The sequence below is a fragment of the Scyliorhinus torazame genome, chromosome 29 (genome assembly GCF_047496885.1).
Source record: "Scyliorhinus torazame isolate Kashiwa2021f chromosome 29, sScyTor2.1, whole genome shotgun sequence".
Lineage (NCBI taxonomy): Eukaryota > Metazoa > Chordata > Chondrichthyes > Carcharhiniformes > Scyliorhinidae > Scyliorhinus > Scyliorhinus torazame.
The window spans coordinates 10769364-10783403 of NC_092735.1; the positions used below are offsets into that span (position 1 = coordinate 10769364).

The window sequence follows — 14040 nt, forward strand, 5'->3', positions numbered from 1 at the left end:
TCACCTCTGGACCCTTTCCAAGGCCAGCACATCTTTCCTTAGGTACGGGGCCCAAAATTGCTCTCAATATTCCAAATGGCGTCTGACCAGAGCCCTATGCAGTCTCAACACTATATCCCTGCTCTTGTATTCTAGCCTTCTCATAATGAATGCTAACATTGCATTTGCCTTCTGAGCTGCCAACTGAACCTGCACGTTAACTTTAAGAGAATCGTGAACACGTCCCCCAAGTCCAAAGCCTTTTCCCATTTAGAAAATTGTCTATGCCTCTATTCTTCCTATCAAAGTGCATAACCTGTCACTTTTCCACATTGTATTCCATCTGCCACTTCTTTGCCCACTCTCTAGGCCTGACCAACTCCTTCTGGAGCTTCCCTGCTTCCTCAATACTACCTGTCCCTCTACATCTTTGTATCATCTACAAACTTAGCAACTATGCCCTCAGTTCCTTCATCCAGATCGTTAATGTTTTTGGTGAATGGCTGTGGTCCCAACACTGACCCCAGCGGGGCACCACTAAGTACTGGCTGCCACCCTGAAGAAGACCCCTTTATCCCCACTCTCTGCCTTCTGCCAGTCAGCCAATCCTCTATCCATGCCAGTACCTTGCCCCGAACACCGTGGGCTCCCATTTAACAGTCTTCTATACGACACCTTCTAGAAATCCAAATAGACCACGTCCACTGGCTCTCCTTTGTCGTAACCTCCCCAAAGAATTCTAAGAGATTTGTCAGGCATGACCTCGCCTGTCGAATCCGTTCTGATTCAGCCCTATTTTACTCTGCAATTGTATCCTTAATAATGAACTCTAAATAAGGGCAGCACGGTGGCGCAGTGGTCAGCATTGCTGCCTCACGGCACTGAGGTTTCAACTTCGATCCTGGCTCTGGGTCACTGTCCGTGTGGAGTTTGCACCTCCTCCCCGTGTTTGCGTGGATTTCGCCCCCACAACCCAAAGATGTGCAGGGTAGGTGAATCCACCACGCTAAATTGCCCCTTAAATTGGTAAAAATGAATTGGGTACTCTAAATTTATAAAAGAAAAAGAGAAAAAAAAACCCAATGGACTCTAAAGTCTTACCAACATCTGAAGTCAGGCTAACCGACCTATCATTTCCCGTCTTGTGCCTCCCAACTTCTTAAACAGCGGTGTTACATTAACCAGTCCTCTGGGAACCTCCCCGACTCCAGTGATTCCTGAAACATCACCACCAATGCCTTCACAATCTCCTCAGCTATAACCCTGGGGTGCAGTCCATCCGACCCGGGTGGTTTATCCACCTTCAGACCTTTTGGTTTCCCCAGTACCTCCTCCTTAGTGATGGCCACTACACTCATCTCTGGCCCGGACTCTTGAAGTTTGGGTATGCTGCTGGTGTCTTCCACCGTGAAGACTGAAGTAAAGTACCCATTCAGTTCCTCTGCCATTTCTTTGTTCCTCGTTGCTACGACTGCAGCCTCATTTTCCAGTGGTCCAATGTCCATTTTTGTCTTCTCTTACCTTTTAATATCGTAAAAAAACTCTTGCAATCTTCTTCAGTATTGCCAGCCAGCTTACACTCATATTCATCTTCTCCCCCCCTTATTGCTTTATAGTTGTCCTCTGCTCACTTTTCAAGGCTTCCCAATCCTCTGGCTTCCCACAAATCCTCGCCACCTTGTATGCTTTTTCTTTTGCTTTTATGCTGTCCTTGACTTCCCTCGTCAGCCATGGATGCCTTGTCCTCCCCTCAGCACGTTTCCTCCTCCTTGGGATGAATTTCTGTTGCGCCTCCCGAATAACCCAAAATTCCTGCCATTGCTGTTCCCCTGCTGGGCTCCCCTTCCAATCAACTCTGGCCAGCTCCTCCCTCATGCCCTTGTCGTTACATTTACCCAATTGTAAAGCTGTTACATCTGATTGCAGCCTCTCCCTCTCAAACTGCAGGGTGAATTCTATCATATTGTGGTCACTGCCCCTGAAGGGATCCTCCACCTTAAATTCCCTAATCAAGTCTACCTCATTACACCATCAAATCCAGAATTGCCTGTTCCTTGGTAGGCTCTGTCACAAGCTGCTCCGAAAAACCATCTCTTAGACATTCCACAAATTCCTTTTCTTGGGATCTGCTTTCAACCTGATTTTCCCAATCCACCTGCGTACTGAAGTCCCCTATGAATATTGTAAGATTGCCTTTCTTATATGCCTTCTCTATCTCCTGATTTATTTTCTGCCCGACATCCTGACTACTGCTAGGGGGCCTGTACATGACTCCCATTAGGATCTTTTTCCCTTTGCGATTCCTCAACTCTGCCCACACAGATTCTGCACCTTCTGACCCTATGTCGCTTCTTGCTATCGATTTAATTTAATTTCTTATTAACAATGTAACCCTGCCCTCTGCCCATCTGTCTGTCCTTTTGATCGAAACATATATAAAGGCCATTCAGCCCTTCGAGCCTGCTCCGCCATTCATTATGATCGTGGCTGATTATCGAGTTCAATAGCCTGATCCCGCCTCTTTCTCCTCCCCCCCCCCCCCCTCTCCAAAACATGTTCCTTTAGCCCCAAGACCTATATCTAATTCCTTCTTGAAATTACACAACACTTTTGCCTCAACTACTTTTTGTGGTCGCGAATTCCACAGATTCACCACTCTCTGGGTGAAGAACTTTCTCCTCATCTCAGTCCTAAGAGGTTTACCTCTTATCCTCAAACTTCAGTGTTCGCTCATTAACCTTGTTTCATATACTGCGAGCACTTGGGGACAACACCCTCAGTCCTGCGTTGGCCGCCACACCCCACACCCCCGCCCTTCTCATAGTTGTCCCCTTTTCTGCTGTGCCTGAAGTTAGATTCTTGCCACTCTCCACACTGGTTTGGAGCTGCTTCAGTGACCCACCCAGCAAAAGATTGAGAGATTGAATTGAGGAGACAGGATGCTTCACTTTCACTTTTTAATGTTTTTTTAAACCATTTTGATTGTGCAGTTTTTCTCTAATTTCTTCCATTCCGTTTTTGCCTCATATCTGCGAACCTGGGCCCTCAGGCGCCGTATGCAGCAGTGCTAACCACTCTGCCACTGTGCTGCCCTACCCTGGCAGCCATCTTGAGGCTGAACCAGACTGTTCGCACCCTTGGAGTCACCTTTGACCCCAAGATGAGGGGAGGGAGTGGGGTAGTGGTGTTGTCTCTGGACTAGTAAACCAGAAGCCCAGGGTATTGCTCTGGGGACCGGGGTACAACTCCCGCCACTGCAGTTGGTGAGATTTGAAGTCAATACAAATCTGGAATTAAAAGTCTAAAGATGACCATGAAACCATTGTCAGGGCAGCATGGTGGCACAGTGATAGCACTGCTGCCTCACGGCGCCGAGGTCCCAGGTTCGATCCCGGCTCTGGGTCACTGTCCGTGTGGAGTTTGCACATTCTCCCCGTGTTTCCGTGGGTTTCGCCCCCACAACCCAAAGATGTGCAGGGTAGGTGGATTGGCCACAATAAATTGCCCCTTAATTGGGTACTCTAAATTTATTGGGGAAAAAACCCATTGTCGATTGTTGTAAAACCCCATCTGGGTCATTAATGTCCTTTAGAGAAGGAAATCAGCCGTCTTTACTTGGTGTTGCCTACATGTGACTCCAGACACACAGCAATGTTGACTCTTAACTGCCCCCTCAAGGGCAATTAGGGATGGGCAATAAATGCTGGCCCAGCCTGCGACACCCACGTCCCATAAACAAATAAACAAAAGATGAGCTTCTGACCACACATCCACGCCATCACTAGGACCATATACTTTCACTTCTAGAATATCACCTCCCTCAGCTCATCTGCTCCGAAGACCCTCGTACTTGCCTCAAGTAGCAGTAGTCCCAGTGCTAGCCACTGCGCCACGTGCCACCCTTAAAGTTAATAATACTTTGTTAGTAATAAAGATTGTTTTAATATACCAAATCCCAATTTGTGTGTGAAATCACAGCTGGAATTAAGTATCCTTTCCCCCCCCTTCCTACAAATTAAATAAAATATTGGGTTTTCTGTTTGGTGTACAAGGTTTGGGATCGTAATGGAGTAAAATCAAGAGGTAACAAAGACAGGTTCGAATCCCTTCCCTGGGTCACTGTCCGTGTGGAGTTTGCACATTCTCCCCGTGTCTACGTGGGTTTCACCCTCACAACCCAAAAGATGTGCAGGTTAGGTGGATTGACCACGCTAAATTGCCTCTTAATTGGAAAAAATAAATAATTGCCGAATCTAAATTTCTGGGGAAAAAACTTTAACATCCTAAAGACAAATAGCTTTCAATTACCAATTAAACAATGTTTATCAATGCAATTAAACAGGACAGCACGGTGGCGCAGTGGGTTAGCCCTGCTGCCTTACGGCGCTGAGGTCCCAGGTTCGATCCCGGCTCTGGGTCACTGTCCATGTGGAGTTTGCACATTCTCCCCGTGTTTGCGTGGGTTTCGCCCCACATTCCAAAGATGTGCAAGGTGGATTGAACACGCTAAATTGCCCTTTAATTGGAAACTATGGGTACTTTAAATTTATTTTTAAAAATCAAAAAAAAAATCAATGCAATGAAACAATCCTAATTATCTCCTCACAATCATTATCTCCACACAAACAAAATCCATCTCGGGTCACAGTCCACTTTTAAATACCATTAGCAAAGAGATGGCTTGGATAATTCACATTGAGAAAGAGAGATCCTTCAGGAACCAGCTGCACATTATTGCCTGAGTCAAACTGCTGTTAATTTGCCATCCATTCTATAGGCCTCCGAAAAGTTCCAGAGATATAGAGGAAAGGATTGCAAAGATGATTCTGGATAGGAGTGAAAGTAACTGGGTAGTTGTTATGGGGGACTTTAACCTTCCAAATATTGATTAGAAATTCTAGAGTTTGAGCACTTTAGATGGGTCAGTTTTTGTCCAATGTGTGCAGGAGGGTTTCCTGACACAGTATGTAGATAGGCCAACAAGAAGCGAGGCCACATTGGATTTGGTACTGGGTAATGAACCAGGCCAGGTGTTAGATTTGGAGGTAAGTGAGCACTTTGGTGATAGTGACCACAATTCGGTTACATTTACTTTAGCGATGGAAAGGGATAGGTATATACCGCAGGGCAAGAGTTATAGCTGGGGGAAAAGCAATTATGATGCGATGAGGCAAGACTTAGGATGCATAGGATGGGGAAGGAAACTGCAGGGGATGGGCACAATTGAAATGTGGAGCTTGTCTACTGTGTGTCCTTGATAAGTATGTACCTGTCAGGCAGGGAGGAAGTGGTCGAGCGAGGGAACCGTGGTTTACTAAAGTAGTTGAATAACTTGTCAAGAGGAAGAAGGAGGCTTATGTAAAGATGAGACGTGAAGGTTCAGTTAGGGTGCTTGAGAGTTACAAGTTAGCCAGGAAGGACCTAAAGAGAGAGTTACGAAGAGCCAGGAGGGGACATGTGAAGTCTTTGGCAGGTAGGACCAAGGAAAACCCTAAAGCTTTCTATAGGTATGACAGGAATAAAAGAATGACTAGGTTAAGAGTAGGACCAGTCAAGGACAGTAGTGGGAAGTTGTGTGTGGAGTCCGAGGAGATAGGAGAGGCGCTAAATGAATATTTTTCGTCAGTATTCTCACAGGAAAAAGACAATGTTGTCGAGGAGAATACTGAGATTCAGGCTACTAGACTAGACTGGATTGAGGTTCATAAGGAGGAGGGGTTAGCAATTCTGGAAAGTGTGAAAATAAATAAGTCCCCTGGGCCGGATGGGATTTATCCTAGGATTCTCTGGGAAGCTAGGGAGGAGATTGCAGAGCCTTTGGCTTTGATCTTTATGTCGTCATTGTCTACAGGAATAGTGCCAGAAGACTGGAGGATAGCAAACGTTGTCCCCTTGTTCAAGAAGGGGAGTAGAGACAACACCGGTAACTACATACCAGTGAGCCTTCTGTTGTGGGCAAAGTCTTGGAAAGGATTATGAGAGATCGGATTTATAATCATCTAGAAAGGAATAATTTGATTAGGGGTAGTCAACACAGTTTTGTGAAGGATAGGTCGTGCCTCACAAACCTTATTGTGTTCTTTGAGAAGGTGACCAAACAGGTGGACGAGGGTAAAGCAGTTGATGTGGTGTATATGGATTTCAGTAAAGCATTTGATGAAGTTCCCCACGGTAGGCTATTGCAGAAAATACGGAGGCATGGGATTGAGGGTGATTTAGCGGTTTGGATCAGAAATTGGCTAGCTGTAAGAAGACAGAGGGTAGTGGTTGATGGGAAATGTTCAGCCTGGAATTCAGTTACGAGTGGTGTACCACAAGGATCTGTTTTGGGGCCACTGCTGTTTGTCATTGAGAGGGTTGTTAAGAAGGCGTACGGTGTGTTAGCTTTCATTGGGAGTGGGACTGAGTTTCGGAGTCGTGAGTTCATGTTGCAGCTGTACAAAACTCTGGTGCAGCCGCATTTGGAGTATTGCGTGCAATTCTGGTCGCCGCATTGCAGGAAGGATGTGGAAGTATTGGAAAGGGTGCAGAGGAGATTTGCCAGAATGGAGGGAAGATCTTATGAGGGAAGGCTGAGGGACTTGAGGCTGTTTTCGTTAGAGAGAAGGTTAAGAGGTGACTTCATTGAGGCATACAAGATGATCAGACGATTAGATAGGGTGGACAGTGAGAGCCTTTTTCCTCGGATGGTGATGTCTAGCACGAGGGGACATAGCTTTAAAGTGAGGGGAGATAGATATAGGACAGGTGTCAGAGGTAGGTTCTTTACTCAGAGAGTAGTAAGGGCATCTAATGCCCTGCCTGCAACAGTAGTGGACTTGCCAACATTAAGGGCATTCAAATGGTCATTGGATAGACATATGGACGATAAGGGAATAGTGTAGATGGGCTTTAGATTGGTTTCACAGGTCGGCGCAACATCGAGGGCCGAAGGGCCTGTACTGCGCTGTAATGTTCTATGTTCTATTCCAGAAACTGCTGTTCTATTCACCGATATTTAGCTGAACTGTATTGAGAGCTCAGCTTCTTGCCTGTTCACATGCCAATCTAAGATTAAATGTCTTTGAACTGCAACTTCAACACCTGACTGCTCCAGCCCCTGGCTCCTCCCATTAACTACATCATCTTACTAAAACTAAAAACAGTGACTCATATTATCTACTCCCCAGGGAACCATCATAATATAAACAAAAGTCCATTCGCCCAACTTCAAACCATATCCCTGGCTGGAATGAATTATGATACTTTTACGCTGATTTAATTACACCTCTGTCTCGAAGAAGTCTACTGCCTTTCAAACTAAGATATATAGAAACGTGACTGCAGCAGTCGCACACTAACCCAGGCTTTTAACCCTAACTACCCCAAATACATATAATACAATATATCTGCCATTCCTACATTCATCACAACTCATTCGATGAACTCCTGACCAACCTCCCATCCTCTCTGACCTCCAGCTCAAGTGACATCTTGCAAACATGGATGAGAATGATAAAATCAAATCTCTCCATGACCTCACCTCTTCCTACCTCTGTAATTAGGCCTCAAAACACTCCCCAATAACCACGCTCTAACCATCCTGGCCTTTGGAACGTCCCTGATTTTTAATCACTCCACTGTGGCAACTGTACCTTCAGCTTCAAGACCCTAAGGTCTGGAATTCCATTCCTGAACTCTCTGCCCCTCTCTCTCATCCTTTAGAATTCTCCTGAAAACCTGCGTTTTTTGACCAAGATTTTGGCCCTTCTGCCCTAATATCTCCCTCTGTTTTTTTAAAAATAAATTTAGAGTACCCATTAATTTTTTCCAATTAAGGGGCAATTTGAAAATGAAATGAAATGAAAATCGCTTATTGTCGCAAGTAGGCTTCAAATGAAGTTACTGTGAAAAGCCCCTAGTCGCCACATTCTGGCACCTGTTCGGGGAGGCTGGTACGGGAATTGGACCGTGCTGCTGGCCTGCCTTGGTCTGCTTTCAAAGCCAGCGATTTAGCCCTGTGCTAAACAGCCCCTGCGTGGCCAATCCACCTACCCTGCACATCTTTGGGTTGTGGGGATGAGACCCAAGCAGACACGGGAAGTATGTGCAAACTCCTCACAGTGACCCGGGGCCAGGATCGAACCCGGGTCCACAGCGCCACAGTGCTAACCACTGCGCCACCATACCTCGCTGTGTCTGTGTCACATTTTGTGTTTGATCAGGCTCCGGCGAAACGCCTTGGGGCATTTGACTAGGTCAAAGGTGCCACGTAAATGCAAGTTGTTGTTGTTCCAGGCAACGGCTGGATCGACCTTATTGGCAAACACGTCACCCCTGACCCTCATGACGTCGCCCCTGAATGTAACCAACCTGAACGCGACGCCAGCGTCTCTGAACTCGGCGGCGGCGTTCGGCATGTTGGGCGGCCTGGTTCCTGTCGCTCTGCCCTTCCAGCTCCCGCTCAACCTGCTCAGCTTCGCCTCGGACTCCGACGGCTCCACCACCGCGCCTACTGGATCTACCTCAGTCACGTTCCAGCACAACTTAACACAAAGTAAGTCCTCGGGATTGGCGGGATGAGAGGGGGGGCCGGGGTTTCGGGCGACGCAGGGAGCCTGTCACAAGCAGATGGGTGAGCCAGGAGGGCACGGAGACTGGGCATTGCCATGCAGGTGGTGAGGTGCTCGAGGTACACCTCCCTGTTCTAAATCACCTGTCTGCTGTTGGACAGTTAGCCACGACATTGGCTTGGAGGAGGACCTGATTGAGGTGTTTAAAATGTATGAGGGATATAGATAGGGTGGAGAGGAAGGCACTTTTCCCCTTCGTGGGGGGGTCAATAACCAGGGGGCATCGTTTTACGGTTAATAGGCAGGAGATTTAGAGGAGATGTGGGGGGAAACCCTTTCACCCAGAGGGTGGTGGGAATCTGGAACTCGCTGCCTGAAAGGGTGGTAGAGGCGGGAACCCTCACAACATTTAAATATTTGGATCAGTCCTTGCATACAAAGCTACGGACCAGGCGCTTGAAAATGGGATAGAATGGTTAGGTTCTTGATGGTTGGCATCATTGTGATGAGCCAAAGGGCCTCTTTCAGTGCTGTGTAACTCTGACTCTATCCTACACATCTTTTTGGGTTGTGGGGGGTGAGACCCACGCAGACACGGGGAGAATGTGCAAACTCCACACGGACAGTGACCCGGGGCCGGGATCGAACCTGGGACCTTGACACCGTGAGGCAGCAGTGCTAACCACTGTGCCACCCTGCTGTCCCATGACCAGCATTTGTTGCCTATCCCTAATTGCCCTTGAACTGAGTGGGTTGCACGGCCACTTCAGAGGGCAGACAAGTGGCCACTACATTGCGGTGGGTCTGGAGTCACATGTAGGCCAGACAGGGTAAGGACGGCAGATTTCCTTCTCTGAAGGACATTAGTGAACCAGATGATAGTTTCATGGCCACTACTGCTGGGACTTGTTCTACAATCTGCCGGAGGGCAGAGATCGGTATTTAGCATTTAATTTTACAGTAAAAATCATCTAGCGTCAGGGCCATATAGTTAATTGTAACACAATCTACCAATAATTCAAGTGTTTATTTTAAATTAATTAATTAGTGCTTGAATGTCACTCAGCGGGGTGCAGTGCTCCAAATGTGAGATGTGGCAGATCTGTGACGTTTCCAGCGTTCCGGTCGACTACATCTGCAGTAAGTGTAACCAATGGCAGCTTCTCATAGACCGCATGGTTTGGTTGGAGCAGCAATTGGATGCACTTAGGAGTATGCAGGTGGCGCAAAGCGTCTAGGAAGGAGTTATATAGATGTGGTCACAACCAAGGTGCAGGCAGAGAGATGGGTGACCACCACAAGGGGCAGACAGTCCGTGCAGGAATCCCCTGTGGTTGACCCCTCTCGGAACAGGTATTCTGCTTTGGATACTGTTGGGGGGAATAGCCTATCAGGGGGAAACAGCAGCAGCCAGAGAAGTGGCACCACGGCTGGCTCTGATATTCAGCAGGGAGGGCCAAAATGCAGAAGAGCAATAGTCACAGGCTTTTTCCCAGGGTAGTGGGGTCAATTACTAGGGGGCATAGGTTTAAGGTGCGAGGGGCAAGGTTTAGAGTAGATGTACGAGGCAAGTTTTTTACACAGAGGGTAGTGGGTGCCTGGAACTCGCTACCGGAGGAGGTGGTGGAAGCAGGGACGATAGTGACATTTAAGGGGCATCTTGACGAGGACTTCCGGTTGCGGCGATGACCAGCTAAGCCGCACGTTTCGGCGGCTCCAGCTCGAACGGACCTTCGGGCTCTTTTAAGAGCCCCAACAGGGAATTTTTTCGGGACGAAACCCGGTGTGGGGTGAGGCAACAGGGAGTCCCCCCCCCAACGAAAAAGAAAAATATCGGCGGCGGCGGCCAGATCGCGAAGAATCCTCGAGGACAGGGGCAGAAGAAAAAAGGAGCAAGATGGCGGCGGAGAGAGCCCAGGCGACATGGGGGCCGGACCAAGATGAATTTTTGAGACGGTGTGTGGAGCTGCTTAAGAAGGAGGTGCTGGCCCCGATGCTACAGGCAATTGAGGGGCTTAAGGAGGCACAAAAGACCCAGGAGATGGAGCTCCGCGTGGTGGAGCAGAAGGTGACGGACAACGAAGACGAGATCCTGGGCCTGGCGGTCAAAACGCAGACGCACGAGGCGAACCACAAAAAGTGCATTGAAAGGATTGAAGTCCTAGAAAACAGAGCACGGAGAAAGAACCTTCGGATCCTGGGTCTCCCCGAGGGAGTGGAAGGAGCGGACGGCGGGGCTTACGTGAGCACGATGCTACGCTCGCTAATGGGAGCTGAGGCCCCCTCGGGCCCCTTTGAAGTGGAAGGGGCTCATCGCGTCCCTGCGAGGAGACCAAAGGCGGGAGAACCACCTAGGGCGACGATCGTGCGATTTCATCGCTTCAATGACAGAGAGGTGGTTCTGAGATGGGCCAAAAAGGTACGAAGTAGTAGATGGGAGAATGCGGTGGTACGGGTGTACCAGGATTGGAGTGCGGGGGTGGCGAGAAGGAGGGCGAGTTTTATCGAGCCAAGGAGGTGCTACACAAGAAGAAGGTGAAGTTCGGGATGCTGCAGCCGGCGCGACTGTGGGTCACGCACCAGGAGAGGCATCACTACTTCGAAACGGCGGAAGAAGCATGGACCTTCATTAAAAACGAGAAACTGGATCAGAACTGAGGGACTGATGTTAGAGGGGAAATGACAATGCCGATGTATATAGAGATGTAAATTGGGGAGGGGGGGGGACACTAAGAAATGTGGGCGCCGGTGGGGGGGAAGAAGAGATATAGGCGGCGGATGGGGAATGGGAGTGGGGCGGCAGAGGGAGCTGCGCCACAAGGGGCGGGGCAACTATAGAGAACACTGGGCTTACTGTTCTTGTTCCCGCGCCAGAAAGGTGATGGCGGGAAGATAGGCGCAAGGTAGATGGGAGTTCCCCACGGGGGGGGGGGGTCAAGGAGAGAGCGGGAGAAGCCGGGGTCAGTTGAAGTCAGCTGACTTTCGGAAGCAATATGGGGGGGGGGGGGGGGAGCAATCATGCTAGATGGGGATCTGGGGGGGGGGGGGGGGAGGATAACTGGGTTGCTGCTGCAGAAATCAAAGAGGAACTGGTAAAAGAAAGGGTGGTCGGGGCGGGAATGCGCCGCCTGGGGAACGGGTGGGTGCGCGGAACCGGGACGTGGGACTGGCCTAGAGATGGTGATGGCTAGTCGATGCGGGAAGGGGGCAGGTAGCCCCCCAGTTCGGCTGATCACGTGGAACGTGAGAGGCCTAACTGGGCCGATTAAAAGGGCCTGAGTGTTGCGCACTTGAAAGGACTGAGGGCAGACGTGGCTATGCTTCAGGAGACGCACCTGAAAGTGGCGGACCAAGTTAGGTTAAGGAAAGGATGGGTGGGACAGGTGTTCCACTCAGGGCTGGATGCAAAGAACAGAGGGGTGGCCATACTGGTGGGGAAACGGGTGTCATTCGAAGCTAGGAACATTGTAGCAGACAGCGGAGGCAGATATGTGATGGTGAGTGGCAGACTGGAGGGAATGGAGGTCGTGTTGGTTAACGTATATGCCCCGAATTGGGATGATGCGGGATTTATGAAGCGGATGCTGTGACGTATCCTGGACCTGGAGGTAGGAAACCTGATAATGGGGGGGACTTCAACACCGTGTTGGACCCAGGGTTAGATAGATCTAGATCTAGGACCGGAAGAAGGCCGGCAGCGGCCAAGGTGCTTAGGGGGTTTATGGACCAAATGGGGGGAGTGGATCCGTGGCGATTTGTTAGGCCGAAGGCCAAAGAGTTCTCCTTCTTCTCCCATGTTCTCCCGGGGCAGCACGGTAGCATAGTGGATAGCACAATTGCTTCACAGCTCCAGGGTCCCAGCTTCGATTCCCGGCTTGGGTCACTGTCTGTGCGGAGTCTGCACGTCCTCCCCGTGTGTGCGTGGGTTTCCTCCGGGTGCTCCGGTTTCCTCCCACAGTCCAAAGATGTGCAGGTTAGGTGGATTGGCCATGTTAAATTGTCCTTAGTGTCCAAAATTGCCCTTAGTGTTGGGTGGGGTTACTGGGTTATGGGGATAGGGTGGAGGTGTGGGCTTGGGTAGGGTGCTCTTTCCAAGAGCCGGTGCAGACTCGATGGACCGAATGGCCTCCTTCTGCACTGTAAATTCTATGAAAAAAAAAAAAAAATGTTCACAAGGTGTATTCCCGGATAGATTTCTTTGTTTTGGGAAGGTCACTGATCTCGAGGGCGGAAGGAACTGAGTATTCAGCCATAGCTGTTTCAGATCATGCCCCACACTGGGTGGACCTGGAACTAGGAGAGGAGAGGGAGCAGCGTTCACTCTGGCGACTGGATGTGGGATTACTGGCGGGTGAGGGAGTCTGCGGAAGAGTGCGGGGATGTATCGAAAGATACCTGAAGGCCAATGACGACGGGGAGGTCCGAGTGGGAGTAGTATGGGAAGCACTAAAGGCGGTGGTCAGAGGAGAGCTGATCTCCATCAGGGCCCACAAGGGGAAAATAGAAGCCAAGGAAAGGGAAAGAGTACTGGGGGAGATTTTGAGGGTAGATAAAGAATACGCAGAGGCGCCGGAGGAAGGACTATACAGGGAGAGGCGACGACTCCAGACGGAGTTCGACCTGTTGACCACAAGGAGGGCAGAGGCACAGTGGAGGAAGGCACAGGGGATGAGATATGAATATGGGGGAAAGGCGAGTCGCCTGTTGGCCCATCAGCTGCGAAAGAGGACAGCGGCGAGGGAGATAGGGGGAATTAGGGATGAAAAGGGAGCTACGGTGCGGAGAGCAGGGAAGATAAATGAGGTGTTTAAGACCTTTTACGAGAGACCTTATAGGTCCCAACCCCCGGAGGGAAAAGAGGAGATGCGGCAGTTTTTGGACCAATTAAGGTTCCCGAGGGTGGAGGAGCAGGAGGTGGAAGGCCTGGGGGCGCCGATTGGGGTGGACGAGGTTACCAAGGGGCTGGGGAACATGCAGGCAGGGAAGGCCACGGGACCAGATGGGTTCCCGGTGGAATTTTATAGAAAATATGTGGACTTGTTGGCCCCGCTGCTGGTAAGGACCTTTAACGAGGCCAGAGAAGGGGGGACCCTACCCCCGACAATGTCGGAGGCGACGATATCGCTAATCTTGATGCGGGATAAAGATCCGCTGCAGTGCGGGTCCTATAGGCCTATCTCACTGCTAAATGTGGACGCCAAGTTGCTAGCAAAGGTGCTGGCAACGAGGATATAGGATTGTGTCCCGGGGGTGGTGCACGAAGACCAGACAGGGTTCGTAAAGGGGAGACAACTAAATGTCAACGTGCGACGGCTATTAGGGGTGATAATGATGCCCCCAGTAGAGGGGGTGGCAGAGATAGTGGCGACAATGGATGCAGAGAAGGCATTTGATAGGGTGGAGTGAGAGTATCTATGGGAGGTGCTGAGGAGGTTCGGGTTCGGGGACGGGTTTGTCAGCTGGGTTAAACTCCTCTATGGGGCCCCAACGGCAAGTGTGGTCACAGGTC

At 49.8% G+C, this 14040-nt stretch overlaps 1 protein-coding gene across 4 annotated transcripts in view; it reads left to right on the top strand.

The window, feature by feature from the left end:
- The window catches only part of LOC140403851 (ubinuclein-2-like), a 97140-nt gene that overhangs the window by 74921 nt on the left and 8179 nt on the right, over positions 1-14040 (top strand). For all 4 annotated transcript variants that reach the window (XM_072492049.1, XM_072492046.1, XM_072492047.1 and 1 more), the window contains one exon: positions 8257-8515. In XM_072492049.1, the coding sequence (XP_072348150.1) occupies positions 8257-8515 (259 nt within the window). The remainder of the gene's footprint in view (positions 1-8256; positions 8516-14040) is intronic.